The sequence below is a fragment of the Podarcis liolepis genome (genome assembly GCF_965112155.1).
Source record: "Podarcis liolepis genome assembly, chromosome: 5".
Taxonomy (NCBI): domain Eukaryota; kingdom Metazoa; phylum Chordata; class Lepidosauria; order Squamata; family Lacertidae; genus Podarcis; species Podarcis liolepis.
The window spans coordinates 40470534-40485106 of record NC_139556.1 but is presented as its reverse complement, the minus strand read 5'-3'; the positions used below and the strand labels follow the sequence as shown (position 1 = coordinate 40485106).

The window sequence follows — 14573 nt, the reverse complement described above, 5'->3', positions numbered from 1 at the left end:
GCGGCAGCGGGAGGCCCCATTAGCTAAAGTGGTATCTCTGGTTAAGAACAGTTTCAGGTTAAGAACGGACCTCCAGAACGAATTAAGTTATTAACCTGAGGTACCACTGTAAAAGAGAGAAAGAGAAATAGAACCCGTGTAGAAGGGAAAATAAAGTGGGGGGGGGAGGGGGAAACCCCCCAAAACTGTATACTTTACAGTGTTGTTATTGTACTTTATGGATGTATAAAAATATTTTGCACATGCAGTGTTTTAGATAATATATTGCCTGTTACATTAAAATGGATACGTATTAAGTAGACCTGGCTTCAAGGAGAAGACCGAGACTGGAGTCTTAAGCAAAAGGTTACCAAGCGCTGGCAGGGGAACGACAGCTGTGACAGCACTTGCGGGCAGAACGTCTTCAGGACTGCCAGAGTCAATCCAGGGTTTGTTTTCTCATCCCGAACTTTCTCATTGCTGACTGTTTTACGTTTCAGTGATAATAATAATAAGAGAGGAGAAGGTCCTCCCTTAACACTGAAACAGTTCAATATTTGACCATGGCTATAAATACCAGCCCAAATGCAGCAGGATTTTATGCAGAAGAAAACAAAGATAACGTATATGAAACTGTTCTTGGCGAGATCAAGTACTTGGAGCTGCCTCTAGGAATCACTTTAGGGTAAGTAGCATCATATCGCAAAGAATGCACTTTATTCTGTCCTGTGGGGGTGGTTTTATTTATTTATGTTTGGTTATACAGAGCTATCCTATTATTCCTTCCAACCTCAGTAGAGGTTTAGCTGTTCCTAAAACAACCAGTAAAAATGGACACCTCTGAAACTGAAGCACATCCTTTGATTTTAATGAAATGTGTTATTTCCATGAAAAGTATTTGGGTTCCATAAGTTAAGGCGAGATTCTTCCTAAGACTCAGTTCTTCTGTTTAGTGGTGTTATTTGGATTTCTGTGCTGGAAGCAGCTTTGCATTGGGGAACATGATTTCCTGATGGTATTGGTTTGGTTTCTGTGAATGTATACTCTTTATTTCCCCTGCTTTTGGAGTCTAAGAAAATGTTATATTTGAAAAATAGGTCCCCCCTGATCCGTCCAACCCCCAGGGAGTGGATTACATTTCATACCCATGCAGATATAGCTTTGATGATTAAAATGTATTTGTGCAGCTAGTGCAGAGTGAATTACCGAAAGGGTTGACATTCATAGTAGCACATTAACTTACTATAGGCTAAAATACAGCAATTAGCAAAGAAAAAAATTCATTTGCGTTTCCATGGCCATATTATATATTTGATTACAAGGTATCATATTCAAGTTTATTTTTAGTACCCGACAGAGGTTTTTTTAAAAATAGCATGGCTCTGCTGCCACAAGGATCAGTTTACAAAGATGATTCTGCTAGAAAAACTATGAGACAGAGCCAACTAAGTCATACTCAGAGTAGACCCATTGAAAGCAGTGGACAAACATTGCACATCACCCAGGATATTTTTATTTTCATGTCACAGTTTTATCAAATTTAACTTCCCCCCTGTTTCGTATGTTCTTCACCCAATGTAAATAAAATGGAAAAGCAATTTTTAAATATCTATTTGTATTTCAGTCCAAGTTGTTAAAAAATTATGGAAGAACCATAGTAGCAACACTGCCTCCCTCCCTCCTGGTTCTGTGAGGATAGGAGGATGTTTCTTGGATTCCCACATGTCCTCTTTTTCTAGGACATGTCCTCTTTTTAGGGGGGTAAATTTTCTGTCCGGGTGGATTTCTTGAATTTGCCAAACCGTCCGGGGGTGTGGGAGCAGGCTACTTTTTATGTTGCATACTTAGTACTAGACAACCAAGTGCAAAACACACACACACAAACACTGCAGGAAAGGACCAGGTCCTTGTTTTGGTATATTTTGAAGGGACATTGTAGATTGCACCCACTCCCCCTCCCCTCTGGCCCCAGGCGCTGGCAAATTGCATCTTTTTCTTTGTTCTTCAAAATATGGCAACCCTAAACCCCTCTATCCAGTTGACCTGTTTCTTTCTGTTGCCCTTTCCTCATCTGAATAGTGTTTCAGGTTGAACTGCAAGTAAGGAGGACGTCAACCGGGCCTAGCTTTATGAGAAACCAAAACAATTCAACATATATATATATATATTATTTTGGGCCCTGCCTTTTTCAGTTCAAAGAGCTTGTACTGCCTTACCCTCTCTCCTTCTTACACCTATGAGGTATTTACCGACCCATTTCCAGATACAGTGGCTAGATAGATGCAAATTGTATTTATCAAGAAAGTGTTTGCGCCGTCAGTGTTCTACTCTGGGATATGTGAAGGTGTTATAAAAAGGAGAGACCCATTGAGAGTGTGCAGAGTACCGTTTTAGTGTAGGATAACTAGACACCCATCCCACCCACCTTTTCTAAAGACAGAACTTCAGCGACCATCTGAGGGCGTTTCCAGACTGCCGATATTTTCGGGTAGGATTCAGCCCACATACCGACAAATCCAGGTTGTGGAGGAGTGGGAGCTTTTTTTGCCACAAACCTGCTTGCAAAGATCGGACGTTTGCGATAAGGAAAGCGACGCAGAGTACCTCCCCGTAAACAAACAAGCGGGAACGCTCATTCAGCAGCCAACATCGTCCGTCTAATATCTCTGCAGACCGATCAGGACGAATGCTCAACGAACAGGTCGTCTGGAAGCGCCTCCAAGTCGTTTTAGACGAGCGCAGACCAGTCATGTACAGAGGTAGGAGCATCTAAATATGTGATGCCCCTCCTCCCTCCCCGGTTGGGGTTTGGTGCGCCGACCTCTGCCTAGGACTGGGCTGTCAGGCTGGGTAAGTCCCGTTGGACTCAGCAATTCCAGGCTTCTGGCCGAATACCTCCAAGTAAGCGCGAGCAAGACTTACTTCCAAGCACAGGAGCCAACTCCTAGGGGCCGAAGTTCCTTCGCCCCCTCTAATAAAATATTTGACGGGATCGCCGCCCCCCACCCAAATTAATGGACATTGCCATTCAGATGGTGTACGTGCACCACGTTACGTGATCGCTTGTGCAGGAAGGGGCTCACCTGCCCCTTATATTTTATTCAAGTTAGCACCCCTGCTTCCAAATACGCACGCATAGGATCGGGCTGCAGGGACAGGTTGGAGAAAGGGAATTAATAAGCGCGGAGCTGGGCAGAGCCTAGCGCTATGCGCAGAGTTAGGCCCCCACCCCATTGGCTGGAAACAGGCTTTCTGGGCGGGGAAGGACGTCCTCTTGAACTTTGTGCCACTGACTCCAAATTAGGAGCTCCTTAGTGCTCAGCAACCCCGCGCCTTCCAGCGCCTCCCCGACCCGCAGCGAGGGAAAGCTCCTTGCCCCAGCTCCCCGGCTGCCACAGCAGGAGCGCCCCGCGCCCCAGTCCGGGCCACCGCGCGCCCGAGGGAGTTCTGCAGGAGACGGGCACCTCCGAAGGTCGACGGCTCCTTCCGGCTCGCTGATTGGCTCGCTTCCTCTGCGCAGCGGCTCGCCCCGCCCCTTCGAGCCTCCCCCGCGGGCTGCCTCGCTTTCCTCGCTCTCGCCCTTTCCCTCTGCGCGCCTCCGCTCGCTTCCCTCCCATCCAAGATGGCGGAGAGCCTGCCGGAGCATGAGCGGATCCTGCAGGAGATTGAGAGCACCGAGACGGCCTGTGTGGGACCCACCTTGAGGTGAGGGGGCGGGGGAGGCTCTCCCCGGCCGGGCGCAGGGGCTGCACGTGCCAGGCTCCCCCCCCCCGCGCGCGCTCCCCCACCCCATCTCTCTCTGGTTGCCACAGCAGGAGCAAGAGCAATGACAGCTCCTCCCCAGGCACACGCGCACATTGGCTGCGGGGAGCAGGCTCTAGGGAGAGGTGCCCCCTTTCCTACCAAGTCTCAGGAAGGGAGCTTCCTCCGAGCCTTTTAAGTCCCTTCTGTGGAGTTTCTTGCCCTTCCCAACGTCTTGGGGCGGTGGTCTGTCTTGCTGGTGCCCCCCTCCCCCGTTCCTCTGTCGTCTTTCTCTCTCGTGTATCTTGTCCATTGTACCTACTTCAGCCTGACACTTCACCTCTGCCCTTCGCAGGCTCTTCTTTAAACCGAAAAGAAGGGGAGTGGGAGAGGTCTGCCTTCCTCCTCCTCCTTCCTCATTATCTGACAGCTCACCTGGCCTCCCAGGACAGGCATATCGGGTTAATCAATAGTCTGAGAAATTCAGTTCTGTGCTCCTTGAAATGAGAGAGAGAATGCACTCCTCTAGAGAAGCTGCATTTGGGTTTCTTGAGTTCTGAATTTGTACTAATTGCCTGTGTTTGGAGACCAGTGAGCTATCAAATGAAGAAGGGAGACACCTTTTTGGAAAATCCTGTTAGGTGAAATGGGTTCGGTAGTTATCCATTTGTCCTGACAAACGCCCCCACCTTTTAGTTTTATTACTGAAGTTCCTCTGCAACTGATATTGGCCTGACCTTTTCTGGCACTGTATTTGTTTTGCTTAAGTAGAGTATCCCTGTACCTATCGTGAAGATACTCTAATACGTTTGTTTTTAATTTTTTTGTAGCTTTCTTCTGCCATTTTTGTTTTCCTTGGCACTTGCAAAGCTTACATCTGATAGACTCTGGTTCTTGCCTCATCTTGTGTTGTGAAATATGTTGGAAGGAACATAAGAGTTGGATTTCGTATTACCCATTGTGGTTGGAGGAACAGTTTGGATGTTTGTATTTTTTTGGACCTGTGAAAGCCAGTGGGTGTGTCTTGCTATTTATGTAGTCACTGGACTTGTAAATCGGCTTCCTTTGAAAGTGTTGTGTTCACTAATCTTATGTGGAAACGAGGCTGCTCTTACTGTTTCTCACTACAATGTCCTGATCCTAATTACATGCTTTATAGTTGCAATCTGTGCCAAAGAAGTGGGGCAAATCTGTTGTGTTCTTTACTAATTACTTATTGCTGCACCATCTAGTGGGCATATCTCCACAAAGGTGGCTCTCTGGTGGCTAGAATAACTTTAGGTCTTAGTGATTTTCCTCCCCCTTTCATCTTGCCTGCAACACACCTCTCTTGTGCCATGGGATAGTTCTACAGCATGAAGCTAGGATATATTTTGGTGGTAGATGTTTCATCGCATAGTGGTTCTGATGTTTCGTTATGTCATCTGTCTAGACCAGTCATTCTCAACCTTGTTGTTGGACTACAACTTTCATCATCCCTGACCACTGGTCCTGCTAGCAAGGGATGATAGGAGTTGTCGTCCAACAACATGCAGAAGCCCAAGGTTGAGAAAGGCTGGTCTAGAATGAGGATATGTTTGATTCTAATATTGTGTTCGGGTAGAAGATGCTGTGCCCCATTTCTCAGTGCTTGCTTGTTGAATTCACAAAACAAATATTAAATTCGGGAAATAATGAAAGAGTGTAAGGATGAGGTGAGGGAAAAGTGGAATGATGTTCAGAGATAGGGCTTGCTTTCCCTGTTAGCAAAGGTTGAAGGAACTGGGTATGGTTAGGCTGGAGAAGAGGATGGGGGGGGGGTGTTACATGATAGGACTCCTCACTTAACTAAGGACCGTTGCAGAAAAGAGGGCAAATAGTTGCTCTCTGCTCCCCAGAGAACAGGACCAGAACTAATAGATTAAGTTAAAAGATGGTAGATTTTGGTTGAACAGTAGGATAAACTTTTAATGGAGAAATTTGGCAATGGGACCAATTACCGGTACTTGGGATTGGGGGTATCTCTCTTGCTGGAGGTCTTCAAGTAGAGGTTAGACAGCCAGCTGTTGGGGTGTGTGTGCTCTGCATTTCCTGCATCCAGCAAGGGGCTTGATTGCCATCAAGATCCTCTCCAAAAACTCTGCTTCCATACTCTATTTGCGCTACATAGGTGATTTCGCATGCAGGCTCTATGCTTTTTCTCTTCTGCTCTGGCATACTGAATCCAGTCAAAATCTTAAGCAAGCTGTCAAGCTCCACTGAGGTTGGAAGACCATTACAAAAGTGAGCACACTCATTCTGTCGCCAGAACTAAAGTTCCTTAAAGCTGAAAAACAAATCAATACTTGCCTTCATGAAACTTTTATTTTCATTATGAGTAGACAAGTCTCCTGAAAGCAATTCGTTCAGTTCCCCTTTAGAGTAGGAGGGATTGATGCAGGGACACCAGCTGCACAAGGTTTGAAATAAACCCATTTCTTTCATTAGGTTTTCTACAGGCAAAGTTTCTGTTGAGTTGTTGGCCATATCTGTCTGTCTATCTATCTATCTATCTATCTATCTATCTATCTATCTATCTATCTATCATCTATCTATCTATCTATCTATCTATCTATCTATCTATCTATCATCTATCTATCTATCTATCATCATCTATCTGTCATCTATCTATATCAGGCATAGGCCCTCCAGATGTTTGGGACTACAATTCCCATCATCTCTAGCTAACAGGACCAATGGTTAGGGATGATGGGAATTGTAGTCCCAAACATCTGGAGGGCTGGCGTTTGTCTATGCCTGATATCTATCTCTATCTATCTATCTATCTATCTATCTATCTATCTATCTATCTATCTATCTGTCATCATCTATCTATATCTATCTATCTATCTATCTATCTATCTATCTATCTATCATCTATCTAGGTTTCCCATTCTCTCCTACAAAAGAGAAACAAATGTTCTCTATGCCCAGAGGAGTTTCATGTTGTGCACACTGCTTATTTGCCTCTTGTAGAATTATGAACCGCTGGAAATGCTGTGCGTAAGTCAGCTGTGTAGGCAAATTTTCTGTGGAAGAGATTCTTGCACAATATGATAGGAAATCCACTCTTTGCCTGCTAAAGTTTACAACTTCAGATTTGTGTGTGCAACAATTTATTAAATAACCATTGCAACAATGCCTTTGAAACAGTAATGGGTTACATCTTGCTACAACCAACTATGCTACTAGCACTGGATATATTGAACAACTTATGTTGCATTTAAAACATATATTTTGTTCCTATCAGTGTTATGGCTGTTTTAACTAGGCTTGTAGAAACCCTCTTAAAACTTTTGAAATAGATAGATATTTATCAAAGCTGAACCTGTTGCTTCCCACCAGTATTTAATAAGGTTATATATATATATATATATATGCTACTGCAGTATGAAAAGTATTTAAGGCACTTTCTTCATTATAGGGCAAAAAGTATATTGGAACTTAGGCTAAATATTTACAGTGAACAAGGTTTGTGTGTGCATGTGTGTATACTCTCTCTCTCTCTCTCTCTCTCTCTCTCTCTCTCTCTCTCACACACACACACACACACACACACTTTTTTTTAGTACAAGCAGCCTTTGGCAGATATACCATGTATACATAAGGATCTTGTTTTCTAATACAGTCGGTTTACCTTGTGTCATAAGACATTGCTTGTGGAGACTGAAACACAGTCTTCTTCACTAAAGTGCATTGCAAGTCTGCAAGTAGAATGACATAGTATGTACAGTAGTGACTTTGCAAAACTAGATACTGATACATTTTTAAACTATAGCTTTGGGAAGAAGTTGAACAAGTGAAAATTACTTTGCCACCCGCGTATATCCATGTTTTCAATTTACTACTCACCAACTTTATACAGCATAGTGAAATAAGGCAGGGGTCTAACACAAGATGATCTGAGATGGGGAACTAACTTTAGCTTTCAGGAGCTTGGATAATGGTTAAATTCTTTGGAGAGCCTATTTCAGGGCCTTCATTCCACCCCTGCCCCAATTTATGTCTAGTAAGCATCTGATATTGTTGTCTCCCATACTTCTCTGTTGGAATACCTTTTATGTTATTTGTTGCACTTATGCTTCACCTTTTCCCCAAGGAGCTCAAAGTGCAGTACAGTGGTACCTCGGGTTACAGACGCTTCAGGTTACAAACTCCGCTAACCCAGAAAAAGTACCTCGAGTTAAGAACTTTGCTTCAGGATGAGAACAGAAATTGTGCTCCAGCGGCGCAGCAGCAGCAGCAGGAGACCCCATTAGCTAAAGTGGTGCTTCAGGTTAAGAACAGTTTCAGGTTAAGAGCGGACCTCCAGAACTAATTAAGTTCTTAACCTGAGGTACCACTGTACATGGTTCTCCCCCAGCTAGGCAGGGGCGGGGGGTGGCACAGTGGCTACTGGGCATCGGGGGGGGGGCTGCCAGGTGACAGGAGAGCTGCAGGGGGGCAAAGCCACTGTTTATCCTTCAAAAATGCTAGCTATGGGGGAAAAAGATCAACAACTTTGGTCCACCCCAGGTGCCGGCAGGGGTTGCTACGCCGCTGTCTCCTCTGCCTCATTTAATCACCACAACAACCCTGCGAGGTAGATTATGCTGAGATGTTCTGACTGGCCCATTGAGCTTCATGGATGAGTGGCAGTTTGAATTCTGGTCTCCCAGGTCCTATTTTGACACACTAACCACTCCCAGTGGGTCTGAAAGTTATTTTTTCTTTCTTATATTGTAATCTAAAACTCCCCGATATTCATTTTTTAAAAAAGGGAAATCATGCAGAGTTGTATATTTGCTACTGCTGTGTGAATTAAATTAAATTAAATTCAGGTTACCGTTATTGAAGACATTTTCCACACTAAAAAAAGTGTATTTGATACCTGGGCTTAATTGACACTCTAGGTTATTGGTGAAAGATGGAAGCATAAGACAACGGGCCCATGTTTTCTAGGTCAAAAACACCAGCACATTCTTGCAACAATACTGCATTCAAATTATGTGGCGATGCCTCACTTAATGCTCTGTAATTCTCAGTTTCACAACAGAACTTCAAAGAAAGTCATGTGTGTGCTTAAGGCACCTGCGTACACATTGCTGTTGTTGATGTTTGGATGTTCAGTGAACTTGAGAAGGATGGTATAAGGACAGCCATTACCTCGGGCCCCAAGAAACAATGGTCCTGCTCAAAAGTGGCTCTAGGGTTCTTTGGACAGAAAGTGAGATTGCATGAAGCTTGTTTTTCAGGGAGACCAAGGAGTTCTAACAGGCACTAGGGATGTTGTTATGATTCTTTCCCGGTGGTTTCATCACTTAACAGCACCCAGTATACCATTTGCTACTATGCTTCACAGTAGCCTCTTTGCTGATTGTGTCCTCTGAGGCTTTCCCTATGCCTGCTTTAGGTCTGCTTTGCTCAGAATTGGCACAACACCATATAGAATCAAATATGTGCAGGGCCAATGTTTTCCTTTGACTCTTCTTTGGATGGATTTAAGCCATGCTAAGCTCTGGAGTCACTTCAGATTTCAGCACTGCATTTTGCTTTCTTCAGTGAAACTGAGACAACCATCAGAAATAATAAAGGTTTTGGAGTGAGCTGATAGGAGAAACATTAACTTTAGATGTGCAGTGGGAAAGGGTGCAATTTCTAATTCCACGGCTTAAGATAACCTAATATAAGAAGCTGGCAATAGAACTGGCAGAGGATTTAGCAGTCAATAGCTGGAGGCGATTTACCTATTTGTTCTTCCTTCTCTCAGCAATTGCTTAGAACTGAAGGAACAACTACACACACACACACACACACACACACACACGTACGTATTGGGAGAAACCCAATTGAATAAATACATTTGTATATACTTTCAAGTGAACATGTGTTGTTTGTGAGAGATACAAAACAGAAAAGGTATTGGAGCCTTTCTTCTTTTCAGGTTATCTCTAGAATGGAAACATAATCTTTTTGGACTCATGGTGTTGATAATAACCCAATAACTTAAGAATGGAAGAGCAAGAAATTAAAAATAATAATTGTAGTTTTTATTAAGTCCTATCATATTGCTTGAGTGGTGGTCTTCGCAATACCAGGGGAGGAGGATTTTTGCTGAAGCTCTGTAAATATTCCTTTATTTCAAAGATTATTAAGCTGAGCAATATTGTTACAGAGCCTTCGGCTTTCTTCCTCCCTGCCCTTTTATATTAAAACCAGCTAGGGTTGACTTTCACTGCTTTGTGAACTCAAATAAAGAACATTTTTCCAAGGCCTCTTGCTTGCTGTAGAAGGAAAATCTCTTTTGTAAGGGATTTCCTTTTCTGTTGTAACCATTTCCAGAAGGGTAGCACAAGGAGTCCTGGGGCAACTTAAAAGACAAAAGGTGGCATTCAACTAATATTTTTGAAGAGTCGGCCTATTGAAATCAGTGAACATCAATTTCAGCTGAGTACCACTGAACCAAATTATGGCACAAACTTAGTGGACTGTGTGGTCTGTGAAAGCCTATGCCACAGTGAATCTGCTAGTCCTTAAGGGGCCACAAGATTCTGTTGTTTGCCTTTCTGCCTGGAATAATGGAATGGCTAAAACTGTCCTAGGCAAGGTAAGTGAGGCATCTACCAGACAAGCGAGGTATAGCTGTCTAGTTCTAGTAGCCCAATTGCCTATAAATAACCCTGCAATGTGTATTTACCATCGCTTCCTCTGTCAGTGCTAGAGTAAGAGGAAAAATGTCTCCCTGTGCAATGGAACTCTCGCCCAACTGCATATGATCAGGTTCTGCTTTGGACAAATGTGTACATAAGGTCATCTTTGCTTCCTTTAAGAATTACTCTGGTTTGGGTACTGTCAGTCTCTTGGTTTCTTTAGCTTGCTGACCTCCACAAAATACTCAAGTTCTGCCAAGCTCTGTTATTTCAGCTCTTAAGGTTTTTGCAATGTCTTATGTATGCAAATTTCCTTTTAATAAGTGACAAAGGCATAACTGTGCACAGAATTGCAACCCAACATTTGAAGCTAGAGCCCCAGCGGGTTACAGTGACCATGGGGGATGGAGGCGATATAAATCTCATTGCTAAACTGGTACAATAACACACACCCCTATAATCTTGAATTACCTGACGGTGTTATGGGCAAGACCAACATCTGAGCCTCATATGTTTGTACTGTATGTGCAGATGTCAGGAGGTGGGACTAGTCAGCAAGCACAGTTTTTTGTTAGGGCTACGTAGTGTGACATGGCTGGTGTGTTTAACACTTGGTTAGGTCTAGAAAGTAACTGGTATTTGGGAAAATCATGTAGAATAAGTTCACTGCCTTCAGTGTTTTGGTCTACATTGTACACAATTGTAATTTTACAGGTGCCTCTTTGATGTCAGTGGGTTGCTGTTAGTAAGTCTTGAAAGCTGTTGTATCTAGAGTCTAATCTGTCCTCTAGCTCTTAAGCTGAAATTAATAGTTTTAGAGATCAAGTATAGCAAGTTCAAGTGCATGGCTGATATACTCCACACAAACAGCTAGGGGAAGTCCTGTCTAAACATGCTGTGTGCTGTGCTTTAAAAGCTTTTTATTTTGCTATAGTTTCAATAGTTGTGGCCAAATCTTGATCTGAGATGATGCTAGTTGATTCCCACAGTTATAAATGTTGATTTTAAGATTTGGTCACCAAAATGTTAACAAAGTACCGGGTAATTTAGTTTCTTTTTGCCAGCCAAAAGAGCACAAGGTTCAGTTTTGCCCCTGCCAATTCATCCATACAGTACTTTTATTTAGTTAACAAGTGACTACAGTAAAGGATGCTTTATAACTTGTTTTTTAGGTCTGTGTAACTAACATTCTTTAAGTGCACGTCTAAAAGTGTAAAGAGTAAATGTGAAGATTTGCAATGGTGGGTGTACACTAACCTGGAAGCAAGTCATGATTGCCTATATTTCTCTTGTTGGTTGTATACTTAGGGCAAACTTGCTTTTGCCATGGTGTGATGCGCATAATCATGCCTATAAAATCATATAATATTTTATGTGTTTTCCATATGTGCTTTAGGAAAGTTTTTATTTTTGCTATAAAGACTTCATCAGAGAAATGTGGAGCTGCCAACCAATAATATGAAATGTTGATTATCCTTTTAAAAAAGATCAAAGAGACCTGATAAAACTAAACTTGATAGATTTTTATTATGCATTGTGAAATAGTGAACAAATGCTCCAATCTTTCTGACTTTCCATGCATCCTAGTAAATGCTTCTTCAATGCACCAAACCAGTTTAGTCTTTTACCCCACACTCCTCCTGTGTCCCTCATTCCATCTGAATGTACATTTACCGTATTTTTCGCTCTATAAGATGTGCATTTCCCCTCCAAAAATTAAGGGGAAATGTGTGTGTGTCTTATGGAGTGAATGCAGGCTCCTTGGCTTCAGCGATAGCAACACGAAGCCTCCGAAGCGCAGTGGGAGCGCTCCCGCCACGCTCTGGAGGCTTCGGGTTGCCTTCACTGAAGCCTAGAGAGCGAGAGGGGTGGGTGCGCACCGACCCGTCTCGCTCTTCAGGCTTCAAAGATAGCCGCTGGAGGCTGTGCTCTGGAGGCTTCGGGTTCCTTTTGCTGAAGGGTAGGTGCCCCTTCAGCTAAGGTGCAGCGCCCCTTCAGCTAAGTGGGAGGAGAAATGGAAGGGGCTCCATTTCTCCTGCCGCTTCGCTGAAGGGGTGCTGCGCAGAGAGGGAGAATTTTTATCCCCTTGTTCTCCCCCTCTAAAACAAGGTGCGTCTTATGGTCGGGTGCATCCTATAGAGCGAAAAATACGGTAGATAGCAGCTGACCCTGGATCTGGATGAATATTGTAATGTTCAAACGTGGCATAGGTGATGTCCTTGAATACATGGGAAAAGACTCTTTCCCCTTGCTCTCCAAGCATCCTCATGTTCATTGTTGGTGAAGCCACCTACTTTCCCCCTTCAATAGGTCCTTTCCCCTCTAGCACCAGGGTTGAGCTAGGTTAGTCAACCTCTCATTTCATGAAACATTTAAGACAGCAAATGTCTCATTGGCCACTTTCAGGTGCTCCATAGCATGTCACAAAAGTGTTTCTCCTCTTCTGTGGAATCCAAAGGACTCATGGAAGGAGAAGGACTGTTTTCTTCTTGTCCTTTAAGAGTAGTTAGCAATTGTCTCTTCCTGCTTCTGGCTGCTCCCAAACATAGATAACAAGTCCTCTGTGTGTATCAGAGGACTTGAAGTGGGAATGGGGTCTGTGTCTCTTCCTTGCAGGGGCCAACCCACTCATGAGGCAGGTGGAGAAGATGCACTGAAATCTCATTGTTTGCTTTAAAATAAAACAAATGGAAATCTGGGCCGCTAATGGGTACCAGGCAGTGTCCATTTTGCAGGACTCAAATGGGCACACCGACTGCTCTGTTCCTGACACAGCTCTGTTCCTGCTGTACATCCTTTCTCAAAGCTTGGTCTTTTTGTTTTCTGGCTTGTGCCAAAAGAGAGCTGGGCAGGCTAAATGGCCTAAGGTCCACTTTTTTCTTCTTGCTGTATTACTTGCTGGATGCTAATGGAAAATGTCCATTTTGCAGAAGCGTGCTAGGAAGTAATATTGCTCTTAATGCCTGAACGATGATATCATGGAAGCTTGTTTTCATGTAGGAAGCCGGTAAAGAAGTGGCAGTGTAAGATAAGCCACCAAAAGTGGTTGCTGTAAGAAGTGAATGTGTAAGTTATGGGAACTTGCTTTGTGTTGGGGTTTCTGTGTTGAAAGTAAATTATGTGGAAATGGGTATGCTTCCAGGCCCATTCAGGAATGTTACTGGATCCTGTGACTGCATTTGCTGGAAAGATTTCCATGCTGTCACTATTAAAGTATTGATCTGCGGCATTTGCATCATTGTGCCCAGAAAGGAGCATGAGCTTAGTTATCACAGCATAAATTACAGTTTAATACCCTGTTTCTTGTGAATCTTACTATTCATTGCAAGGTTGAGATAACAGAAATAGTGAGAGTTTGGGATATAAAATACATCTCCCAACCAATCACTTGAGTAGTATACCGTAATTGTTTATGTCTTCGATGTCTGAAGGGAGGGTGCTCCACAGGGCAGGTGCCACTACTGAGAAGGCCCTCTGCCTGGTAACGTCACTTCTCGCAGTGAGGGAACTGCCAGAAGGCCTTCACAGCTAGATTGCAGTGTCCGGGCTGAAGGATGGGGATGCTCCTTCAGGTATACAGGGCTGAGGCCATTTAGGACTTTAAAGGTCAACGCCAACACTTTGATCTGTACTCAGAAACATACTGGGAGCCAATGTAGATCTTTTAGTGTAGAATCAAGGCCAATTTTCAGATATTTTTCTGGTAGTATATGACCGAACCTATTCTACCAGTTTCCCAACCGTAAACCTCTTGTTCATTTTTTATCGACATATCAAGAGGAGCTTATGCATTAAGCACAACATTGCTAGGTGTGTTTGGGTGTTCCCTGTCTGGCCTGATTTCTTACAGGGGTTAAGTTGAAAGGGTGGTGGCAAGAGGAATTAAGATTTGTGAACATTTTAAAGCACTTAAATTTGTAAACAGCTTTCCTGTTAATGGAACAGTTTGATAACTTGCTGCAAAGGTGGAGTTGCATTTGGGATGTAACCAAATCTGATTCAGAGCAAACCCACTGATATGAACAGACATGATAAATTCAGGTTCATTCATTTTAGTGGATTTACTTGATGAGTAGGTTTCACGTTGGATGCAATTGGCTGAAGCGAATCTTTGCAAACAGAATGTGGGCTTCAATGTCTTGTTCTGTTACAAAATGGCAAACTTGCTTATTACTGGGAAGGCTTATTGTATAAAATTGGTAAGTA

At 43.4% G+C, this 14573-nt stretch overlaps 1 protein-coding gene across 19 annotated transcripts in view; it reads left to right on the top strand.

Annotated features, from left to right (window-relative positions):
• The first annotated feature begins 335 nt into the window (after positions 1-335).
• Positions 336-14573, top strand: part of EXOC6 (exocyst complex component 6) — a 93621-nt gene continuing 79383 nt past the window's right edge. For 10 of the 19 annotated variants that reach the window (XM_083505857.1, XM_083505869.1, XM_083505864.1 and 7 more), the window contains exon 1: positions 336-664. In XM_083505857.1, coding sequence (XP_083361983.1) covers positions 543-664 — 122 coding nt within the window. In that variant the 5' untranslated portion in view covers positions 336-542. Of the gene's footprint in view, positions 665-3527; positions 3685-14573 lie in introns of those variants that run through there. The other 9 variants (XM_083505861.1, XM_083505859.1, XM_083505854.1 and 6 more) reach the window with 1 other exon arrangement.